This window comes from Condylura cristata, unplaced genomic scaffold (genome assembly GCF_000260355.1).
Source record: "Condylura cristata isolate star-nosed mole 26May11 unplaced genomic scaffold, ConCri1.0 scaffold00019, whole genome shotgun sequence".
NCBI classification, from domain to species: Eukaryota; Metazoa; Chordata; class Mammalia; order Eulipotyphla; family Talpidae; genus Condylura; species Condylura cristata.
In genome coordinates, this window is record NW_004567120.1 from 13,107,212 (window position 1) to 13,122,174 (window position 14,963).

Sequence of the window (14,963 nt, forward strand, 5' to 3'; positions counted from 1 at the left end):
AGGGGCAGTGAGAGGATTCACCAGAGACAGAGTGGGGAGCAGAGCAGGCTGACTGACAAATTACACTGCTGTGGGGAGCAGCGGGTCAGGAGAGGTCTGCCACACCATGTGGATCACCTCCAGGGCCGGGGATTGAACTCATGCTGAAGTGGCTTTAGCTTCTTAGTGCTGTGCTTTAACCTGCTGTGCCACCAGGCAACTTTTTAATGTTTCTTTGTAATTTTATTTTCTGGACCATTTGTCTACAGACTATTCTTCATAGTTACAACACCCAGATTTTTACTCCAGGTAGAGGGTCAGAGTTGTTCAGAATCTGGATCTCTGGGCTCCTCCCTCTCTGTATGGAAGTCTGTCAATCTCAATTACTTTTCTGAGGATAGATTTGCTCATTCAAACCCACAGAAGTTAGAGTTCCAACAAAAGAGCCTACTCTTAACCAGTTTCCCTGGGATCATTGGATAATCTTATTTGTCAGTGGAGACTACTCTGAAGAGGCAAGGTCAGAGACCAGGCCTATCCTTTGTAGTGTTCAAGCACAAGCCCACAGAACGCATATGGTGGTCATGAAGAAACAAGTCTCAGCTGAGATAAAGAGTACTCCTGGCAGTAATGAATTCTTTTTCATAATTTTTGTCCTCTCCCTTGTAAACCAAAGAATACACATGAAGTTGTTTGAAACCAAACCAATAAGCCTATTTTATGGTTTAACCATGGATGCAGGCGTTATCTCTAAAAGGTGCAAGAGATGCAGATTTCCCACAATCTAGAGACTTACAAATATAACCAAAAGAAAGATTTTTGGGACCTCCTTGTTGGTGCAAGAGTCAAAGTCTCAGCACTATCAAGCTGTCACCAACCACTGCAGCACGAGTTTGATCCCTGTCCATGGAGGTGACCTACATGGCACAGCAGACCTCTCCTGTCTTGCCTGCTGCTCCCCTCAGCAGTGTATTTCAGTAGATCTGCCTGTTCTGCCACCTACTCTGTCTCTAGTGAATACATTTACCTTTCCAAACCCCCATGCCTCTGGCCTACAGTCCAATTCTTGTATGCATATATAAATAAAAAATAATTTAAAACGAGAAACACTTAAGCTGAGCTGCCTGTACATGTAAGTACAGGTAACCGAGCCCTCCCTGGTGGCACAATGGGTTAAAGCACAGCACTACAAAGCTAGCTGCAGCCATCTGCCTATTCTGCTCCCCACTGTCTCTGGTGAATCCTCTCACTGCTGCACCTCTGGCCTGTACCCCAGTTCTGTATGCATAGATAAAATCTTTAAAAATTTTTTTAAAAAAGAAAGTACAGACAACCATGTGTCTTGACAGAAGAAAGACCAAGTGAAGTTCTCAGGACACAAAATGAGGGAAACAATAGCTTTCCTTGGAAGGACAATAATCAATAACCAATGGGTACCCTAATACCAAGTTCATGGGTCTGAATGTAGAAAAGTGACAATATGGAATTTGACCTCTGTCTCTCAAGTCAAGCACTACAGAGATGCGGGAGAGAGGACACTGGTATGAATTCTCACCTGTCACCAGCTTCTGCTAGTTTTCCCAGGGCCCCATCTACAAGTTTCAACAGCAAGTTAGGCATCCCAGCAGTCTCATTTGTGTTGCCACAAATTATAGCACAGAAAAATAATTTTACGTCTACTATTCTGAGTTGTTGACTCAACCACTTTTTCTAGGACATCTTATAAATGGATGAGTTTATCTACGTTAACAAGTTTTCTATTGTGGGCACTATAACTGAAGATCGTTTAGACAAACACAGACTATGGGCCCACAATTTCTATACATATAGTTAGAGTCCAGATGGAGTAATCCCAGACTCTTTGTATTTGGAGGAAATAAATTTATCCTTTTTTCCTTCATAAGAAAATTGTATTTACCTGTGGCCTCACACTAGACCCAATCAATTTAAGTATAATGGAGACCTGGTCCAGAAAAGAAAGGTTCAAGTAACTCTTCCAAAAAACAGAAGAGGAAAGATTATGTCTTTACTCTATGAGGCTAGGATGATCCTGTTATCTAAACCATACAAAGACATCATATGAAAAACAAAACTACAAACTATTATCTTAAAATTGGATGCAGAAATCTTCATTTTCCAGAAATATTTTAAAAATGAAACCAGCTTCGGGCCCTCCCTGGTGGCGCAGCGGGTTAAAGCACTGCACTAAGAAGCTAAAAAGCCACTTCCGCATGAGTTCAATTCCCGCCTGCCCAAGAGGTGACCACATGGCGAGGCAGACCTCTCCTGACCCGCCCGCTGCTCCCCTCAGCAGTGTACTTCCTTGATCTGCCTGTTCTGCTCCCCACTCTGCCTATGGTGAATCCTCTCCCCCTCCACATCTCTGGCCCACAGCCCAGTTTTTATAGGCACAAATAAATAGAAATAATTCTTTTTAAAAAATCCCTTCAAGTAAAGATATTATCTTGTGGGAGTTATATATATGTGATACAGATGATAGCTATGGTGTCAAGGACCATGAAAGACATGGAGGGCAGAAAGGAGATAAATCTACATGGTTTACCAAGTTCATAATTTTTACATGAAGCTGTAAAATACTAACACAAAGTAGACTATAAAAAAGTTAAGGGTGTATATTGCAATCCCTAGAGCAACACTTAAAAAAAAATTAAAAGTCCTTCCAAGGATGCACAACAACTGTAACTCTCATTGTTGGAGAAAATAGAAAATAGTAGGGTCACTTTGGAAAAGTCTAGGAGCATACATTTACCACACAACCCAGTAATTCCAAGCCTTGGTATTTATTCAAGAGACAGGGACACTGTACTGAGTTTATTCATAATAGCTCCAAACTGGAAACAATCTAAGAGCCCTCATATAGTGAATGAACACACTATGGTACCATTATACAGAGGAATACAACTAGTAATGAAAAAGAAGAGAATTTGTTTCTTCTTTTTTATTAATTTAGATATCTTTTTACATTGTTATTCATTTTAAAACGATGTTTACCTCCCCCTCCCCCACTTCACTGGCTCCTCATCACCATCCTCCCTCATATTCCTCCCTCCCTCCTTCGGATCCCTTTCTGTCTCCTTCCCCTGTAGGATACCTCTACTTTATAATTGTCTGTTTTTGTTTTGTTGTGTTGTGTTTAGTATTGTAATAACAATACACTTCTTTTTCCCTATGTCTTATACCTCCTATAAATAAAATTATTTGCTATTTTTCTTTTTCCTTCTGACTTATTTCACTGAGCATGATCCTTTCTAGCTCCATCCATGTTGCTGCAAATGGCATGAGTTTACCTTTATAGTTGCTGAGTAGTATTCCATTGTGTGTATATACCACATCTTCCTGATGCAATCACCTAGTTTTGGGCATTTGGGTTGTTTCCAGGGTTTCTTTTTCTTTTTTTTTTTTAGCAATAGCTCCTTTTTTTTTTTTAGATTTATTTATTTATGCATACACAACTGGGGTACAGGCCAGAGGTGCAGGGGCAGTGAGAGGATTCACCAGAGACAGAGTGGGGAGCAGAGCAGGCTGATCGACGAAGTACACTGCTGAGGGGAGCAGCGGGCGGGCCAGGAGAGGTCTGGCTCGCCATGTGGTCTCCTCCGGGGCAGGCGGCAGGCTGGAATCGAACTCATACGGAAGTGGCTTCAGATTCTCATGCTGTGCTCTAACCCGCTGCGCCACCAGGGAGGGCCTATTTCTATATACTTTTGATGAACAATCCAAAAAATAAAATTAAGAAAGCAATTTCATTTATAATAGTATTTAAAAGAACAAATACTCAGGGATAAACTTAATGAAAGTACAAGGATTTTTCATGAGTTGGAAGACATAATATTGTTAAAATGGCAATAAATCCCAAACTGAACTATAGATTACATGCAATCCCTCTAAAAATCCCTGAGCAAATCCTTGAAGAAATTGATGAGTCTAAATAGTCAACAGTCAAATTTTGAACTAGCAATTCTACTCCTATTTATATACTTATGAAAAACAAAAGGTTGTACATGAGATTTATAGCATTGTTATTCATAATAGCAAAAGGTGAAAAAAAAACAAATATCCATCAACGGACAAGTGGATAAGAAAATTGGTATAGCCAAATGATGAGCTATTATTTGGTCATAAAAAACAATAAATTATTGTGAAATGCTACAACACCAATAGATCTTGAAAACATTTTACTAAGAAGCCAGTCACAAAAGACCACAAGTTACATGATTCCATTTAAATAAAAAGTCAAATAGGCAAATCCAGTCAGGGAGATTTCTGGTTGCCTAAGCTTATTGCCTAAGCCATACTGGGCAGAGGGATGAGTGTTGAATAACTAAAGGAAACGGATTTTCTTTTTGAGGGGATGAAGATGCCCTCAAATATTGACTGAAGTGATAGTCATTCAGGTTTCTGAATATAAAGTTTACCCTTGAAAAACAGGGGTTTGAACTGCAAGGGCTACTTCTATGTGAATTTTTTTTTTATATCCCTGCATTCTTCCTTCAGATTCAACAAGCTGGGGATGTCAGTTGGTTGAATCTGTTGATACAGAACCTGCATATATGAGGGTCAATTATATGGGACTGGAGCATCCAAGGATTCTGGTATCCAAGGGAATCTTGAAACCAATCCCCTGAAGGTATCAACAGAAACCTATAGCTTAATATTGGGGGAGTCCGAAGTTATAAATGGATTTTTGTCTATGCACAGAGCTCAGGAATCCCTGTATTGTTTAAGGTCAACTATATTTAAAAATTACTCAACTTTACACTTTCAGTGGGTAAGTTGTGTAGTATGGGAACAATATCTCAATAAACCTTTTTTTAATAAATGAAAAGGGTCCATCGTTATAGATTCTGCAAACATTCAAAGGATTGATGGAAATATCATGAACCACTTTCTGTTAATAAACTTAGTAACATAGACAAAATTGTCAAATTCCTTTTAAGACAGAAATTACCAAATTCACTCAGAAAGTAAATAGAAAACCTGCATACAAAAAGAAGCATTTGGCCACCAGGTTTCCAGAAGAAAATAAAGCCCCTGATTCGTAAGCCTATTTGATTTCCATGACTGTGCAAACCACAGCCATTTTCAGTCTATCAATGTGACATCACTGAATAAGGATTTGTTCAAAGATGAAAACAATCAGCTCTCATTTGCCAGTACAACGCAGCTCCAGCATGTCACTGCCTATGTCTATGAAATAAAATCAATTTGTTATTAAAAACCTTCCAAGAAAACTCCAGGCCCAGATGCCTTTACTAGTGAATTTTGGCAAACATTTCAGGATGAAATAATAACAATTTTAAACAAACTCTTTCATAAAATGGATTAAAAAAAGTCTATTCTATGTATAATGAGGCTAAATTTATCCTGATACTAAAACAAAAACATTGTAAGAAAATGAGGGCTAATATACCTCACAAATATAAATACAAAAGTTCTTTTAAAATGTTTGGAAATTGAATGCAGTTATCTATAAAAAGTTTATAAATACATCATGACCAAGGAAGGTTTTATCCCAGGAAAGCAAAGTTGGTTGAGTCAATGTAATTTAATATGTTAACATAATAAAGGAGAAAATTATGACCATCTCTCAACCGATACACTAAAAGCATTTTATAAAAGACAAAGCATTCCCATTTATAATAAAATCTCTCAAGAAGTTCTGAACAGAAAAGAAAATCCTCAGGCTGAAATAAGGCCTTTCTTTATGCATAAAAAACCCACAGCTGACATACTTAAGGGTGAAAAACTGAATCCTTTCCTCCTACAATAAGGAACAATGCAAGGATGTTTGTTCTCACTACTGTTGTTCAACAATGTAATGGAAATCCCAATTAGTGCAAAAAGGCCAGGGAAAAAAGAAAAGGAACTAAGAATGTCCATATTTGCAGGGATAGCATAAGCATGTAGAAAGAATGCTCTACAAACATTTAGATATTAGAATAAATGAATTTAATATGTTATCAGGAAAAAGATTAATATTCAAAAATCAAGTATATATCATGTACTGGAAATAAGCAATTAGAAAATGAAAAAATTTAAATAGCATTTGTAATGGCATCAAAACACAAGAAGTAAAATCTTAAAAACTTCAGAGGCTTCCCTAGTGGTGCAAAGGGTAAGTCTCAGCACTGTGAAGCTATCAGCAGTCACTGCAGCAAGAGTTCGATCCCAGGCCAGGAAGCTGACCCACATGGCGCAACAGACCTCTCCTGTTTCACCCACTGCTCCCCTCAGTAGTGTATTTCAATCAGTCTGCCTGTTCTGCTCCCCATTCTGTCTCTGATGAATACTCTCACCCTCCCCTCCCCACACCTCTGGCCTATACCCCAGCTCTTGTATGCATAAATGAATAAAATAAATCTTTTAAAAAGAAAGACTTCAAAAGAAATGATCACAAGAATAAAAAGGTATCTTACAGACAAGGAGAAGATATTTGCATATCACATATCTGACAAAAGGCTAAACTCCAAAATAGATAAAGTACTCACGCAACTCAATAACAAAAAGGAAAAAAAAATAGCAAAAGATCTAAACAGACACTACTCCAAAGACATTCAAATAGCCTACAGGCACATGAAAAAGTGTCAAACATCACTTATTATAAAGAAAAACCAAAACTACAATGAAATATCATAGCAACACTGTGAAAAGGGCCAATAATATCAAAAAGAATGGAACAAATGTTGGCAAGGATGTGGAGAAAAAGGAAATCTCATCCACTGGTGGTGGAATGGAATCTGGTGTAGCCTCTATGGATATTAGCATGGAGACACCTTTGAAAAATATAAATGGAAATACCTATGATCCAGCAATATCATTGCTAGGTATTTCCCCAAATCGTAGGAAAACTAATACAAAAAGACTTACACATTCCCCTGTTCATAGCAACTCTGTCCACAACAGCCAAATCAAAGAAACAACCCAAACGACAGATGACTGAATAATGAAATTGTGAAATAACACTCATTGGAATCCTACTTATCTATTAAATAAGAGGAAATGGTGCCTTTTGGGACAAAATGGATGGACTTTCACTGGCTTATTCTAAGTGAATTAAGTGAGGAAGTAAAATATGGATCCCGGATGGTTTCACTGATTTGTGAAATAGAAGCAACCAAAGAAAAATTGGCAAAACACAACAAAAATAACTTCCAGACTGTGAAAAATATACTTGTTATCAAAGGGGAGGAGGAGGGCATGAGGGAGAGAAGAAGCTAGGACATTGGCACTGGAGGTTTTGTGGAAAGTGAGCGAAGCCTGTGCACACATGGAGGAGTAAAATGGAGAAAGAAAAGCTTTACATTTTAGTACCTCTGATGGCACTGTAACAGGGTGGTCCCCAGGAAAGGGGAGGTTCCAGGTTCCCTGCCCCACCCAAGGAAGGGTAGACTGAGGTGGGTAGGGAAGAAGCTAGAGAGGTGACTGCAGAAGGAAGGAAGATGGGAGAACCAGGACCCTGAGGGAGGCACATGGAGCAGAGACATGTGAAGAAGCGGCGCTTGCTTCTTGGTCCTGGACTGGCTGAAACAGAAGTGGGTGAGAGACCCGAGGCGAAGTTGACTATGGCAGCTTTTACCTTGATTTTGACTTTGCTCTTTGTCCCAGATGGGCTGGGCCCCTTCTGCACCTTTCCCATGGGTCTCCATCAGGAGGTGCCTTAGACTTGTGCCAAGCTGTCCGGCCTCAGTGGCCCTGCTTTGGGCCAACTCTGTTTAGCTGGGCATTTACCCATGAGGGGACAGGTCACTTCGGGTGCTTGATTTGGAAACTTTATTCTTTATCTTTTCTTTGTTGCACACTAATTGTATTAAAGTTCAAATTTATCTTGATGACACTAATTTGTCTTGATGCAGTGGATGGCAAAATCTATTGTATTCAGAGTGGGTAGTTTTGAGGATTCTGGGATGCCCTACATCCCATCCTGTAACAGTATTTTTAAAATCACTTTTTTAATAAGGGCCCTATAAATTACGTAGACTACACTGCCTTACAACAAACTGTCACCTAGCTCCTCCAGGACATTTTTGCCATGCATCAAATATATACAGAAAAGAAGCAAAACAAACATTTATGAACTATAAGTTGATTGAATCAAATCACCAAGACTGTGACAACTGTCCCCACTTCTGTCACCCAGACTTCAGACTACAGTTGTTCTAGGTACTTTTGAGAGGCCCCCAGGCGAAGAGGAGGGCTGTGGGTGTGTGGGAGCCCAGCAGGGAAAGTCAGGCTAACAGGAGCTCTCAGTTCCCAGCTCTGAGCTTGCCTGGAATCTGGGAAAGGTGGCAGCAGCCACAGTGGGGGCATGTCCCCACTCAGGCCAAATGGCACTCCAGGGGAAGCCCCCACACCACCCCCTCACTGTGGGGGGTGGAGCAGAGCTGGAAGGGACTGGTCTCCCACACTCACTACCCCACCTTTCAGGGAAAAGGACACAGACAGAGGCCTGGAGAGGGCTAGAGGCCTCCCCCAGCCTGCGGAGCCCTCCTGTGACAGGGACAGCATGAGTCCTGCCAGCCCAGAGCCTGGCACCACCTGCCTCCAGCCCAGGACTCTTCCCTGCCCCTGGGGCAGCCCAGCAGCCTGAGCTGCTACCTCCCAGTTGCTTCCTCAGAGTCCCTGGCTGCTCTGGGATGACCTGGGACTGTGTGGGCTCACCCTGGGCCACGGTGGGGGAGGAGAGACTGAGAGCCACAGCCTGAACAGAGCCTGCCGCAGCCAGTCCACAGCAGGGCCTGGGGACCAGAGGGCTGCCATGGGTGTTATCAGGAAGGAAGGCAGAGGTGACTGAAGCAGGGGGACCTCTGAGCAGGGGAGGGCACACCCCTCAACCTCTGCGGACAGACCCTGCTATGTGAAAGCTGGCCCCTGTGAGCTGTGCTGTGGAGAGGCTGTGGGAGGGAGTAGCGGGGGTGGGGGGGTGTTTGGCACTCTGGCTGCCACAGAAGGCCAGCCTCACCAGGAAACAGGAATCCTTGAAGCAGAAAGACTCCCCCAGGGCTGCCTCAGAGCACCCCCCCAAGGCCACGCCCCTGGAGACTGTTGTCAGGGCGACAGCTGCTAGGGGCTGGCTGCTCTCCCCCTTGCCTGCCTGGCTGCCCTGCCTTGTGATTCCTCTAGTTCTGCCACCTGGAAAGCCTGTGCTGCCTGCCCTCCCTGGCTGAGCGGGCATGTGCCTGGAGCCACGGCCCAGGATGTTTCACAAGGTGGTTAGAAGCATATACCCTCATGTTGCATTCCATTTTTAAATCCCACATTAACTACTTATTATCTGTTTTTCCTTGAGGACAACCTGTAACCTCCCATTGCCTTAGTTATCTCACTTTTAAATTGGAGTTTCTTAGGCATACACCCTCACTGGCAATAGTGAGCCAAGTAGCATGCCCTCGCGGGACCCTAAATCACCAGTATCACATCCAATCCATTCGAAGGACAAACTCACAGTCCTCACCTGTACCACTTACGAAGTGTCAGACCACATTCCTTTATAACAAGTGGCTGTTGCCATGGCAGAACCACTGTGCCTTCCTCCCTCTTGAGAGCACTTTTTCTTAAGTGAGCTCCATGTCAGCAACTGTTAGGAAGGCAGAAAGGCAGAGCTGAGTAGGAAGTTCCTGCATTCATTCCTCCACTCGGGGTTCAAATTCCTCACCCCTCCCTTGTCTGCCCCCATGTTTACCAAGGTCTCACCAAGCACTTATTTATGCTGAGAAGCAACTGTGTCTTCTGCCAGCAGCACTAGAAAATAGCTCCACTCTGAGAGTCACACAGAGAGAGGAAAAGAGGGGAACTGGCTTGCAGGCACACTCCCGGCTGCCACACCCAACAGGGAAGAGGAATATTTTCACTTGAAGTAGAGCTCTCTGATACCACCTCCCCTGCTTCCTGAGCTTGCTGAATTTATCATCTTATTTAGTACAAATAGCTTGATTTCAGTGACTACTTTATAGCTAATGAACTAAACAACTGGCTCTGGATTCCAAGATGAGGGTGAGAATCTAAGAAGACAACTAAAGTTTATCCTAGAAAAACAGTACTTCTGTTCTTGAATGCAAGTAAAATGACTTACAGACTTGCATTAGCAGAGATGTATGAAACAGATTTGAAGTGGATTCAAATGTGTTATGGCAGCCACAAAAGTCTATTTTCTTAGGATGCCTCTGTTCTAGAATGAGAGGTTTGAAAAGATCATTCCATGCCACAATACACAGAATATTCAATATTTTCAGGGATAACTGCAAATACAGAGCTATGTAAAGTGATGACTAACCAGGGGGGAAAAATAACATTAGAAAGAGCTGAGGGTCCTCCCTGGTGGTGAAGCAGGTTGGGGCGCTGCACTGTGCCAAGTCATGGCCCCTACAGTGTGAGTTCGATCCCTACACCAAAGGTGACTCACATGGCACAGCAGACCTCTCCTGTCTCGCCCACTGCTGCCCTCAGCAGTGTACTTCGTTGATCTGCCTGTTCTGCTCCCCACTCTGTCTCTGGTGAATCCTCTCACCACCCCTACACCTCTGGCCTATACCCCATTTCTGTATGCATAAATAAAATCTTTAAAAACAAAAAAAAGAAAGAGCTGAAATAACTGGAGAAGTTAAACCTAGAAATATAATGTTGGTAAGAGCCTCTTCATTTAAGGATTAAATGAGATAGCTTATTAACAGTGCTTAGTGCCTGATATAAGTATTTAATTAATGTTAATAGTATTATTAACACCATGCCTACTACTATTATAGTTAAGGCTTCTAGAGTGTATTCTCTATACTAGGCACTATTCCAGACCCTTTCTATATGCTTGTTCATTTACTATTCCTCTTTCCACTCCTAAGAGGTAGGTATCATTATGTCTCTAATTTTGCTGATGAGAAAACTGAGTCACAGAAGATGGAGTAGTTTGCTCATTGTGTCTCAAAGATGGGAAGAAGAAACAGAATCTTAACTCGTATAGTTTCAGGCTATCAAGGGTAAAAGGCATTTTTCCTATTTTATATTTGTTTTGTGCTGTTGAGAGGGCAAAACCAGGAGGACCACTGTGTATAAACTACTGGGAGGCAGACTTTAGTTCAACAAAAGAAAAAAGTACTTTGAATGATTAGAACTGTCTGAAATTTCAATAGGGTTCTTTTAAGGTAGTGATCATCACAGAATGTAAGGGAGGGAGAAAGGATGGAAATGAAAAAAAATTGAAAGAAAAGAGATGCCACTTGAAAAGAAACTAAAATGATGAAGCCAACCCTTAGTGAAAAGAACAAAGTATCATAAAAATTGGTTAAAAATATACACATCACTGAAAAATTTAGAAAGTAGTTATGGAAAATAGATAAAAGTGAACAAATGCATCTAAGTGCTATCTCAACACACACACAAATTAGATGCTGGAAAAATGTGATAAAAATTCTTTGAAGGGCAATTTCACATATGAATCTGTTTGGAAACTTACTAGACAACCTGGGTTTGAAAAAGCAATCTAAAGATTCTCGTGGCGACTTGATGGCTACCCACCCTGAAAGTGAAAAATACCCAGAGAGAAGTATAGTCTGCTTTCTAGAAGAAAATGGATCCCCAAGGATAAAATAGCATCCAGGCTGATGCAATTAAGTGAGATGCAGGCATGAGGTTGAAGATCTTAAAACACCATTGATCCAAAAGTATCTGCTCGCAATGACACTTGAGTACGTTAGCATGATGTTCATCCTGCTATATGGTGTGCACAGTGCGTGATCAACAAAATTACTGCATAGCTCAATACCGAATGTCCCCTGCTCTGCATCTATCTTTTTGGGGTCCAGCAGTCCCAGGACCCAAATAATTTAAAGATTAAATTAATTTAATGACTAATTAAATAATTTAATGATTTAATTAATATAAACGTTTTCAACAAGCAACAGCAAGAAGTGGCCAGTTAAGGATTTAGAGTCCCGGCAAAATCTTTATTATGAATAATAACTACTGATTAGTGGGTGTGTGTACACACACGGACATCAACATGTTATATATAATGCCACTGCCCATGCTCCCATATCAGACAGGCTTTCAAACTATTGTACTTAGATGGACAAATGTGTTTTCATTTATGAAAATCAAAGTGTTCCATTTGTTTCTACTCCCGGAAATTACAAATGTAATTATGCATGGCGTTTTAAAACTGAATAACTATTCATTTAGACTGGAGCTGCTTTTTGTGATAAAGGTCTGGGGCTCAAAAAATACTGAAATCATGGAAGTCGACAAGAGATGAAAACCGCGTTGACAGAGCCTAAACGGACCCATGGGGTTACGGGTGTGGCTTACAGCTGGGAGGGGTGGCATGTGGTACAAATTCTTTAAGGTGAAACAGTTCAGTTTCAGCGCAGGATCTGGACGTAGGGGAATACCCAGCCTCGGAGGCTAAGGAAGGGAGGATGAAGCAGAGTGGCGGTGTGGGGAAAGCCGCAGAGATGAAGAAGTAACCCCCAAGTCGCCGGTAACCAGGAAAGGGCAAATATAAACAAAGATGCGTGAGTGGTGGTGCCCGGCGTGTTGTGGGTCAGGAAATACCCGCAGGTTGCAGCAGCACGGCCGCCGGTCAAAGTGGTAACTGGGGATCTGAGCTCGGCGGTGACGCGCGGCCCTCACGTGACCAGGAGCCTATGTCTGCCCAAGTCCTTCTCGTCCTGGTCCTTTTTGCCTGTCCAGACACCGTCTCCCTATTGCCCTTCGGTCGAGGGGGAAACAGAAGGAAGTAAGTTCCCTCGGTCCTCTTAAATCGGTGTGCGTGCTGTTGCTGCCCTACACTCGGGGTCCGGAGAGTCCAGGCCTTTCCCTAAGCCCGGCCCCGCCCCTCGCGCCCACATTTCGGTGCAGAAAATGGTGGTCTTGGGGAGTGGGGAGGAAGGGGGGGTCCCCCTGGGAGGGAGACTGAGGCGCTGAGACCCGTCTCCAAGTCATCCTTCGCGTCCATCCCCCGCCTGAAAAATGACGAACACTGAGGGGAAGGGGGGGGGGCTGCCACGGGGCCGCAGCGCGCAGCTGGACATGGGGCATGGGGTGAGGGGCTAACCAGAAGGGGCTTGGCGTGCGGGTGGCGGCTGGTGCCCACGAAAGGGGCGTGGGTGGCAGTCTTCCCTTCCCTCCTCCCCACTCTCCGCCCCCTACCCTGTCTCGCGTCTGTGCAGGTCTGCGGGGCACAGCGGTGCACCTCAAGGACAGGACGGCCGAGAACAAGCTGCCGGGCGCGGTCCAGGTCGGGGAAAGGGTGGGCAGTGGACCGGGATGGGGTGCCCGGGAGGACGCTGACGGGAGCGGAGTCCGTGGCCCCACCGCCCCGCCCCGCCCCTGCCCCTGCCCCTACGGGAGAGGCCTATGGCAAGGCCTGCTGGGAAAATGGTGGGCTTTCGGGAAGGAGGGGGCGGCTGTCGGGGTGGGGAGCAGGCGTGGGGCCGGGCGCCGCGGGGTCCGCGAGCCCAGATAGCCTCTCGGTTAGTGCAGGGGTCCCCGATCGAAGAGGCGGGCGTTGGAATCCGTGGCCCGGGTTTCGGAGAAGCCACCAAATATCCTGACTCCACTCTGCCTTTCTTGTCTCCTGTGAATAACTGTGCTTAAAGGAGACCAGTCTCAGCATGGAAAAATCCTGCCAAGACAAGGAAGATCAGCCCCAGAGCGTGCCCGAGACGGAGGAGGCGCGGCCTCCGCTGCTGCCCTCTCCCGGGAAGCCGGCTCTGGAGGAGCCGTCTTCGGAGGAGCAGTCCTCGGAGGAGGAGTTCTTTCCCGAGGAACTGCTTCCCGAGCTCCTTCCCGAGATGCTCGTGTCGGAGGAGCGCCCTCCGCAGGAGCGCCTTTCCAGAAAGGACCTTTTCGAGCAGCGCCCTGCCATGGAGCAGCCTCCTTGCGGGGTGGGGAAACACAAGCTGGAAGAAGGAAGCTTTAAGGAAAGGCTGGCTCGCTCTCGCCCGCACTTTAGAGGGGACATCCATGGTAGAAATTTAAGCAACGAGGAGATGATAAAGGTGGCAGAGGAGATGGAAGAAATGAAAAGAGTACGAAATAAACTGATGATAATGCATTGGAAGGCAAGACGTAACCGTCCTTATCCTATTTAACTGTTGGGCCTTTACTTCTTTTTGCCTGGTCTAAGTATTAACATCCGAACTTGGCATTTTCTTAAATACCTTTCCCATCTTCGTATGTTTCAGTTTTGGCGTGACTTTATTTTAGGTGTTTCGCTTGTAGCTGGCCTAAAATTGACACTTCCCTCCTGCCATCTGCAAGCCTTCCTCTTTCAATCATAAGTCTAACTCATTTGCATGGAAAGATGTACATTATATATTGTGAAGTGAGAGGGCAATTTTCAAAAAGTATATGTAGTGTCCCGTTTTTGTAAAAAATATATTTATATATTAATATACAAGGAAAAAACCGAAAGTATATATGTCAGAAGCTTAACAGTGGCTACCTGTATGTATGGTAAGATAATGGGTGATTTTTTATTTTTTCATTTTTGCTTTCTCAGAATTTCTCACTTTTTCAAGGCAAACATGTTTTACTTGTGTTGCAAAAAAAAAAAAGCAAAAAAACCCCAAAAACCAAAAAAAAAAAAAACAACCCACAATATAATGAAAAATGTAACACAATTTAAAAGACTGTTAACCAGCTTATAAGGACAATGTGGCACTTAATAAACACTTGTCATAACTTAAAAAAGATAAAGCAAACCCTATAATTCTTCTGAACCTCTTAGGCAGAACTTAACTAGGTATTAATGCATTTAAGGGTCACTCTTTTTGCATTTAAATAGGAAGAGTACAAGGCTGCTGTGGAACCATGTGAGATAAAAAGATCATGTGAACTCTGTTGCCCCACCTGCACACGCAGGACCCCAGCCCTTAAATTCCCTTCCAGATAGAGGGTAGTACCCAAAGGTACTCACTTGTGCTTACAAACAATTCCTGTGAAATTACAGGTGAGTGGCACATTCTATCCTG

At 43.4% G+C, this 14,963-nt stretch overlaps 1 protein-coding gene and 1 pseudogene across 2 annotated transcripts; one reads left to right on the forward strand and one right to left on the reverse strand.

Annotated features, from left to right (window-relative positions):
* LOC101627632 overlaps positions 1-7,646 on the reverse strand; it is a 9,656-nt pseudogene extending 2,010 nt beyond the window's left edge.
* A 5,517-nt stretch (positions 7,647-13,163) lies between these two features.
* TCEAL1 (transcription elongation factor A (SII)-like 1) lies at positions 13,164-14,581 on the forward strand. 2 transcript variants are annotated; one of them, XM_012727177.1, is made up of 2 exons: positions 13,164-13,225; positions 13,587-14,581. In XM_012727177.1, exon 2 carries the CDS (start codon positions 13,602-13,604, stop codon positions 14,079-14,081), a length of 480 nt encoding a protein of 159 aa, XP_012582631.1. In that variant the 5' UTR covers positions 13,164-13,225; positions 13,587-13,601; the 3' UTR covers positions 14,082-14,581. The 2 variants fall into 2 exon arrangements, with proteins under 2 accessions (XP_012582631.1, XP_012582632.1); XM_012727178.1 differs by having other exon boundaries at positions 13,170-13,237.
* Positions 14,582-14,963: the final 382 nt, after the last annotated feature.

Excerpts from the sequence above, each read along its gene's own strand:
- TCEAL1 (XM_012727177.1), top strand. The coding sequence starts at position 13,602 with ATGGAAAAATCCTGCCAAGACAAGGAAGATCAGCCCCAGAGCGTGCCC.